Raw genomic sequence first — 9,526 nt, 5'->3', positions numbered from 1 at the left:
GGGTGGCACATAAAAAGACACCATTTCGAGCGTTGCCGTTTTCGTGCGGGTGACACGTAAAAGCACCCACTACACTCTCTGAGTGGTTGGCGTTAGGAAGGGCATCCAGCTGTAGAAACTCTGCCAAATCAGACTGGAGCCTGGTGTTGCCATCCGGTTTCACCAGTCCTCAGTCAAATCGTCCAACCCATGCTAGCATGGAAAGCGGACGTTAAACGATGATGATGATGAAAAAAAGTATTAATATCAAAAGGCAATCTTTATATCCAACTTAATATGGTTGTTAAAATGCCAAATACTGCAGTATTAACTTTGAGAAGTACTCTCATATAGATGCATGGTGCATAAAAGCACAGACTTATATCATAGCAAACAAGAATCTTTGATTATGGGTACTACCAGATCACATGATTTTGGTCTGCTGGAAGTTTTTAGTGACAGGCTTTTGGTGACTGCATATAAGCTAAATCTCACTACCACAGTATATAGACTATCAATGTCCTTTCAATCAATTATTTTTTAATAAGCCAGCATGCTTACTAAAAAATAATTGTTAGTGATAGAAACAGTATTAGTACCAAAAGGTAATCTTTATATACAATTTAATGTATATGATGATTTGCAGAGCATCAAAATGGACTGATGAAGTTGCTGGTAATTACTCAGAGCAGTTGAAAAGAATTAATTGCTAGTAAGAACAATACACCAGAGCAGCTGGAATTTTCAGTTCAGCCATCATCACGTAGTGTTTGCGCTTGTTCTGAGGTTTTTTCAACAATCTCTGTTAAATCCACTCCCTCGTCACATGATGAGATTTCCGAGAAGCTAGACATGCGGATGGACACACTGTGCAGAGATAACCAACATCTTTTGCATTCTCGTAGTCGCAGTCATTCTGCCTCTCGTACCTCTCTGTCACACTCCGGTCTGTGTTGGTACCATGCAAGATTTGCAGAAAAAGCCTGCAAGTGTAATCAGCCTTGTAGCTTTAAGTCATCGGGAAACGAGTCTTGGAGGAATTGAGCTCGTCAATTCCCTCCTCTTCATTTTCTACTCATCATACATTCTTCGTAAAAGATTTGGTGTCTTAAGAAACTCTTCATGGTTGATACCGGTTCTTCTTGCAGTTTTTGGCCTCTTCATTTCACTGCAGACAGGCCTAAGTGTTCTGCCATTGTTTTGCATGCAATCAACTCATCTTCCATTGCTACTTTTGGTCAGATTTCTTTACGCCTGGATATCAATCTTTGTTGAGATTTTCAATGAATCTTTGTCAAAGCTGACATACCGCATCCTATTCCGGGAGCTGATTTTTTGAACCACTTTAATCTATTGGTAGATGTCAGGCGACAGAGGCTTGTCGACGGTTCTACGTCACTCTCTACACCAACTAGAAGTTCTACCAATGCGGTTCTTACCCTTGCATTTTTTGTTGCCACCGCTGGAGATGCTTTCCATTCTCTTTTAGCTTCTTTCCCAGAGCTGGTAAATCAAACTTTTCATTCAGCAAAGCCTGCACACTTGACCCTCCATTTTATTACCACCACTGGGTCACCTGCTTTTTTGCGCCCATGGCGTTTTGCTCCTGACCATCTAAAAAAAGCTAGGGCCGAGTTTGAGCACATGCTCCAACTTGGCCTGATACACCCCTCTACCAGCCCATGGGCATCTCCCCTTCATTTGGCGCGTAAAGGGGATTCTGATTTTCGCCTGGTGGTGGATTATAGGCATCTGAATGCAGTTACGGTACCTGACCGATATCCTATAAAAAACCTTCAGGATTTTTTAGCAAATCTTCATGGCTGTACCATCTTTTCTAAGGTTGACCTCATTCGCGCCTATCATCAGATACTGGTCAACCCAGCCGATATTCCAAAAACTGCCATTACCACTCCTTTTGGTTGTTTTGAGTTTCTGTATATGAGTTTTGGTTTGCGGAATGCTACCAGTACGTTCCAGAAATTCATTGACGAAGTCGTCCGCGGACTTGATTTTGTGTTAGCTTATGTTGATGACATACTCATTGCAAGTGACACACGTGAGAATCATCTCCGGCACTTGTCTCAGCGTATTCGCGCCTATGGTGTTTTTACAGGCAATCTTCTCTTGAATTTTTGGGATATCATATTGACTCATGTGGCATCAAACCTCTCTTGTCCAAAGTCAATGCAATTCAACGCATCGCACCTGCTTCTTTGTGTCAGTTACGCCATTTTCTAGGAATGGTAAATTTTTATAGACGTTTTATACCCAGATATGTGGACAAACTATTTCCTTTGACCCAGCTACTAAAGAACACCTCTAGAAAGGATGGTCAGATCACCCTCTCAGCTGAGGTGTTAGCTGCCTTTGAGTCAATCAAGAAGGAAATAGCTTCTGTCCTTCTGCTTGCACATCTGGTTCCTGATGCTTCTCTCTCTTTAACTGTGGATGCATCGGATTCTGCGATTGGCGCTGTGCTACAACACACAGTGGACAACCGAACTCGACCGTTGGTTTTCTTTTCTTGCCAATTACAACCAGCTGAGTGGCGATACAGCACTTTTGATCATGAGCTCTTAGCAATGTTGTTGTTTGGTCCATCCATCCAGTTGCTAACCTACCATGGTTGTCACTCTAAAGCTATAGACAGAGAGTGAGAACGTTTGCCCTATCGTCTAAGACAAACAAACTCTCGCCTCATGCTTTCTGTCCCTTGGATTTTATTTCACAGTTTACCAGTGACATTCGACATATACCTGGGAAAGAGAACGTTCCTGCTGACACTCTTTCTCATCTTTCAGTCTGTTCTCTTTCATCTCCTGCTGCAATCGATTTGATTGCCATTTCGCAGGACCAACCCACTTTGGCAAAGTTAGATTTAACTTCGCCCAAGTTCTCCCATTGCGAATTTGCCTATCTTCTGCTTCCGTCGGCTGAAGGCACTATTCTTTGTGATACCTCTACTGGTTCTCCCAGGTCACTTGTGCCTGAGAATTATCAACGCTCAGTGTTTGAGACCCTGCATTCCTTGTCGCATCCGGGCATCGCTGCTACACTGAAGCTTATCACTGCTCGTTTTTTCTGGCCAAATATGCGTCGCATAATTACTTCTTGGACACGCACTTGTTCCAAGTGCCAGCATTTCAAGGTTCAACGGCACATTCAGGCTCCGCTGGGACAGTTTTCTCCTCCGAGGCCTGTTTTTGCCATGTCCACATTGATCTGATTGGACCTTGGCCTCTGAGTCGCAGGTTCTCTTATCTTGACCTGCGTCAATCATTTCTCCCGTTGGCCAGAAGCCATTCCAATAGCAGACATTTCTGCTGAATCTGTTGCTCAAGCTTTTGTTTCTAGCTGGATTTCCCGCTTTGGAGTTCCGTCCAGATTAACTTCTGATCGCGGTCGCCAGTTTGAAGCTTCTTTATTTCGTGAATTGTCACGAATCCTGGGTATGCATCACATTCACACGACCAGTTACCATCCAGCTTCCAACGAGGTGGTTGAACAGTTTCATAGACAGCTATGCCTCTCCAGATCCGCTGTCTTGGACTGAGTTTCTGCCAATTGTACTTCTTGGCTGTCGTACTGCTGTCAAGGCAGACCTGGGTTTCTCCTCTGCAGAGCTGCTGTATGGTACCACACTAGCATTGCCTGATACGATGTTGGTGCCAGACGGTTCACAGTTTCATGACCCAGCGTCGTACGTCGCCAGACTTCGCACCTATTTTTCTAATCTTCTGCCCATGGGTTCCCGGGACCAGTCTCTGCCCTCTAATGTCCCATCAGATATTGACTCTTGGTCACATGTTTTTGTTCAGGATGACTCTTGTTTCTCCTTACAAAGGACCCTTTCGTGTGCTTTCTCGCACACGATTTTACGATTGATATGAATGGTCATATGGAGACCATTTCTGTAGATCGGCTTAAAAGAGCATATTTTGAGGTGTCCACATCTTTCGATGACACCACTGCCATGCCCACCTTTGAACCTACACGTGCACCTTTGACAACACCATCACCTACACCACCACCTTCATTGTCGCAACCTGCCTCGAACAGACCCTATGTCACCAGGACTGGCCGAACTGTTCACTGGCCCAAGAAACTTACAAAGACAATTTATATTTGACAATCTCTTTTGTGAAACTGGACAGTGTCAATGTTTTGCTATTGAACATTTTGTAAAAAATTTTGTGCATGCTCATTTATATTGTAATTATTTTCTTTTGACTTGTCATATTTTGTACCACATCTTGTGGGTGATCGGTAGCCATCTTGTTTCTAGCGCCACTACAATCTTTCTATTTTCGTGCTTCCGCACTCGAGGGGGAGCCTTGTAGTGACGCATTGTTCTAGACGCCATATTGAAAGATTCATCTACACATGTGCAAATATTAGAGCCTACCGGAAGCCCCTTACGCTCATGAACAATCATCAGCAGCAGCTAGAGTTCACTGCCATTCAGTTTTAGAATGATTGCGGCTTCTGACCAGGCAAGACGTAACTCAGAGCAGCTCCGTGGAGAATGGACTTTTAATGGCAAGCGACACTGCAAATCTGCAATAATGCCTGCTTTCTTTTGTGTCTAACATTCAACTCTGCTGCTTTCTTCACCAAGGCATTCACGGCTACCGCTAACCTGAGATGGAATTTTTCCCAGTGAAAATAAATTATTGTTGTTATTCAGAGAGATCTTGTCCTCGCTTTTCATCTTTCAAGTATTGTGTATGGAATTGCGAAGCACCCAGCCAGTGTTTATCATTTTCCTACAGAAGTAACTCGGAGTGAGTCATTGTGGTAGTGTTGATGTTTCACCACTTACATGACAATGCTATTAAGTATAAGTTTGAAAACTGAGTCAGATCTCCAAGTGGTTTTAAGTGCATAAATTTCCGATAGCCAATTGGCTAAAAATTTTCAGCACCAAGGAGTCATGACCAAGATGCCCCCGCCTTTCCATCCTTAGAGTGTAAGAAGACTGAAACACTTGGATGAGAGGAGTTTTTTCTCTGAAGACCGTCTGCTGTTTGGCTCTATTGAGAGTTTCTTACCACTGCTTAATTAAAAGTATCAGTATTGTATTTAAATGACTTTATTTTCCATATTTACGTTCAGATTTTCTGTTATAATATTACCAAAACAGTAATTTTCCTTCAGTTGTAATTTTGAGTATGAGTTATATGACACAATGCTTATTTGTGTAACTCTAATTTATTCCTTGAATAATATATAAATAACTATATTAAATTTTCAAAATAATTAAAATTGGATGTTGTGAAAATGAAATTACAGCTCCAAAATAATATTATACTTGCTTTATATTTTTAGACTTTGACAAACTAACCTTTTATCTTGGCAATATTTATTTAATGTTTTTCCTAATTACACAATATTTCACATGTGTAACCTAAGGATTCTTTTCCTTTTTTTTTTTTCATTGGAAAATATTTTTTTTTATTTCATAGATTTTATCTTGCTAAACACAGTGGCAGACAGTTAACACTACAACCACAACTTGGTTCAGCTGATTTGCATGCTTGTTTCTATGGTCCACGTAAAGAAGAAAGTAGTGATGGTGCTAGTGCCAGTTCATCAAAAGGGCCTCGTAAACACATTATTCAAGTATCATCATTCCAGATGTGTGTCTTAATGCTATTCAATACCCATGGGAAAATGACCTATGAGGTTAGTAAATTTCATATAAATTTCTCTTTTAAGTAGAATTCAGAATATTATTACTAATAATATTGCAACAATTAAACCTGAAATTTTCATTTCTGTAGCAATCATTTGGTTGAAACAGTTGACACTTGACTTTTTGTCCATCATATTGATACAATCATTAACTATCTATCTTAGTGTCTTTCTTTCATTCTATCTTATTTCCTTTTTCAGTTACTGTCGGTATAGCTTCTACAGAACCAAATTCATTGCGGACATTAGTTATGTCAAACATGAAAATCTGAGTTGCTATGTATGGATTACATCCATTACTGATCCACATCATCATCATGATCTTTTAACATCCTTCTTTTGTGTTCACATGCATTGGATGGTCTGACAGGTCCAAGGACTGCATCATGCTCCAATGCCTGGTTTCTACAGCTAGATGCCCTTCCTAATGCCAACAACTTTACATTGTGTACTGGTTACTGCTTTTGTGGAACAGTAGTGAGGTTACCATGTAACTCACAGGATTAAGATCCCCTCTATAAGTGGGGCTACAGTAGAGACAGGTGTGAGCAGCAGGATAATAATAATAATACACTAAATAGGTAAAGGATAAGAATATGACATGTGGGTGAGTAGATTGTAAGAGTGTGAGGGAATTGATATATAAACAGAGTATGGTCTATAGGATGTGCAACATTAACTTGCAAATCAAAAGTGTGCAAGAGAAGCAGATATGAATGGATGACACCTCTTTGCTGACAATGTGCATTAAGAGAGAATAGTAGATGGAACAAAAAAATGGTGATCTATGGTTGGTATATGGCTGAGCAGGAAATGCTGTTGTTATATTGGTGATGATGATCATCATAATACACTTTCAGTATTTCTAGAGTAGAATTTTCATACTACATTAGAAAGGGACAGATAGGACAGTTTAATTATGAGAACTTCCATCTAAATCTGCTTTACAAAACTGCTTAAACTCCTGTTCACGCTGTTTTACTTAACTCTGTCTTTGAAAAATATTGTGGGAAAGTTAAAACTTAGTCATTAAGTCATATTCAGAAATAGAACCTGGCTTTGTAGTTTAATACATGTCATCATGATCATCATTTAATGTCTGTTTTCCATGCTAGCATGGGTTGGATGGTTTGATGAGCTGACCAGCTGAAAGGCTGTTCAGGTTCCATGTCTGTTTTGGCATGGTTTCTTTGGCTGGATGTCCTTCCTAAAGCCAACTACTTTACAGAGTCTACTAGGTGCTTTTATGCAACACCAGTATGGGTACTTTTTATGTGGTACCAGCTCTTACAAACCCTTAAGATTAGGGAATCTCAGCTGGAGAGGGTTGCAAGGGATGCGCCTGCATGCGAGGGCAACCACGCCTTTACTTTGCTTGTCATGTCTTTTCAAGCACAGCAAACTACCAGGAGTCTCAGCCCCCTGTCATCCCCTTTGTGAGTCTCAACATTTGTAGATCCCTTCTCACCACTTCCTCTCACATCTTCCTGGATTTATCCCTTCTACATTGTTCCCTCTACAATTAGTTGCACCTCTTCATGCAACTGTCCTCATTCATACGCATTACATGGTCATACTAGCACACTCCTCTCTCTTGCACACTGCATCTGATGCTACATATACCAAGTTTTTCTCTCAAATCACTTATACTCTGTTGTATATGCACACTGACATTACCCATCCATTGAAACATATTGGCTTCATTTCTTTCAAGTCTTTGTATATCCCCAGTAGTAGTAGTCACAGTCCATGTCTCACTGCCATGTAGTATAGCTGTCCATACACAGGTATTGTACAATCTGCCTTTCACTCTGAGGGAGAGGCCCTTCATTACTAACAAAGGTAGTATCCCTCTGAACTTTGTCCAGCCTATTCTTATTCTAGCAGCTATGCTTTCAGAACAACCACCCCCACTACTAATTTGGTCACCTAAGTAATGGAAACTGTCTACTACTTTTAAGGATCCCTCCAGGCATATGAGGGAGTCTATTTATTGTACATTCCTGGTGTTTAATGTACCTGTACATCTGTCACATGTAAAGATTACTTTCTTCATTAGTCGTCCAGTGATACTGCTGCACCTCTTATATGTCCATTGCTTGCACTGGGTACACCTTATGGAGTTTCTCCCAGCACTTTTACTTTTTCTACATATTGAGCAAGGTATCATAAAAAACTGAACATAAAGCAAATGAATATTATTATTATTATTCAAAGTCTGCTCTTGACAGGATCTAACAAGTTGGAAGACTGCCTCATGCTCCAATGTCTGTTTTAGCATGATTTCTATGGTTGGATTCTTTTCCTAATGTCAATCACTTTACAGAGCATACTGGGTGATATCTTCATAGTACCAACACTAGTCAGAGGTTTGCAAAACTGAAGGGTTGAAAGAGGTTCCTATAATTGAAGGAGAGCAGGAGAGAAAAGATAAAGTATGATGAAAGGAAGATATAGATATGAGGAGAGAGTAACCATGTGAAGAGAGAGTAACCAAGTGAAGAGAGTAGACTTAGATGAATGTTATTGAGACATTGTTTCACAGATGGATGCTCTTGCCACTATCCTTTACCTGTTTTTGAAGTAAAAGATTTCCTATTCCATATGACTTCAAAGGCACAGATAATTTGTTAAAAGGAGAAATGATAACATCATCATTCTTCATAGGTTGCAACTTTCATAGAAGCAAGCCTAGATCTAATACACACAGGCACACATATACGTTATCATCATTTAACATCTCTTCCATGTCTGTATGAGTTGGATATTTTGACAGAATCTAAGGAGCGGGAGGACTGCTCCAGGTTCCAATGTCTCCTTTAGCATGGTTTCTACAGCTGGATGTCCTTCCTAAAGCCAAAGCATTTTGGTGCCATTTTTCATGACACTAGTGAGGCTGCCAGTAGGAGATAGTTTTATGCTAATTGTTGAGAGGTTAAAGTATGATAGAAGGGCATCAAAGCCAAATTGAAAATAGTGAGTTTGGTTTTTTTGTTAGCACCTGCATTTCTAGCATCCAATTCAGCTTCTTGTCTCCCTCTCATCACTCATGAATACAACCCTGAGGTACTTGGACTTCTCTACTTGTCTCAGTGACATAGAGAGTGCACTGGCAAGACTTTCTTTAGAGGGCTAATGTTTCAGTCTTTGCAATACTTAAAATTTATTTTCTGTAAAAGCAATGTCTTTTCAAATTGCATTTGTTCACTAGAAAACATTTCAAAATATTTTAGTTCAGAACTCCTACAAAATTAAGTTTGGTGCTTAGTCCTTGTCAAAAGAAAATGTATTTGTTTTGTAGGATATAAAAAGTGAAACAGATATTCCAGAAAAAGACCTACTCCGAGCCATCCAATCTCTTGCTGTTGGTAAGATAGCCCAACGAGTCCTTCATAAAGATCCAAAGACTAAAGAAATTGGTAAGAAATTTTATTTGCTATTTTAATGTTAACATTTTCCTACAAATGTGCACTCAATTAGTATTATTTTGTAAGGGACGACCGTGCGAACTCAAAAAGGAGAAATGGTGACGAATGGAAAAACAGGACTCCTTTTATTTAATCGTGTCACACGGTCGAACATACAATAGATATATCAAATGATGATATAGATGATATATTATACTACGATAACATAGATGACCAGTAATGAAAGACCACAACCGTATTAGATGAAATAACAGAGATATTTATTATAGCGTTAAAGATGTATGTCTGTGTGAGAGTGTGAATGCAACATATAAGAACATAATCAAAGACAGGTCGTCATACAAAGAAAAGTGTGTATGTGAGTGATACATGTGTGTATGAGAAATATTACAGCAGATAGAAAGAGAGTCAATAACACGTGA

General features: G+C 39.9%; 1 protein-coding gene across 1 annotated transcript in view; it reads left to right on the top strand.

Annotated features, from left to right (window-relative positions):
• LOC106881211 (cullin-3) overlaps positions 1-9,526 on the top strand; it is a 121,075-nt gene that overhangs the window by 106,621 nt on the left and 4,928 nt on the right. The window contains exons 12-13 of the mRNA XM_052974905.1: positions 5,448-5,667; positions 8,978-9,095. Of these exons, the coding sequence (XP_052830865.1) occupies positions 5,448-5,667; positions 8,978-9,095 (338 nt within the window). The remainder of the gene's footprint in view (positions 1-5,447; positions 5,668-8,977; positions 9,096-9,526) is intronic.

The sequence above is a fragment of the Octopus bimaculoides genome, chromosome 19 (genome assembly GCF_001194135.2).
Source record: "Octopus bimaculoides isolate UCB-OBI-ISO-001 chromosome 19, ASM119413v2, whole genome shotgun sequence".
Classification (NCBI taxonomy): domain Eukaryota; kingdom Metazoa; phylum Mollusca; class Cephalopoda; order Octopoda; family Octopodidae; genus Octopus; species Octopus bimaculoides.
This window is presented reverse-complemented; position numbering and strand designations above follow the sequence as displayed.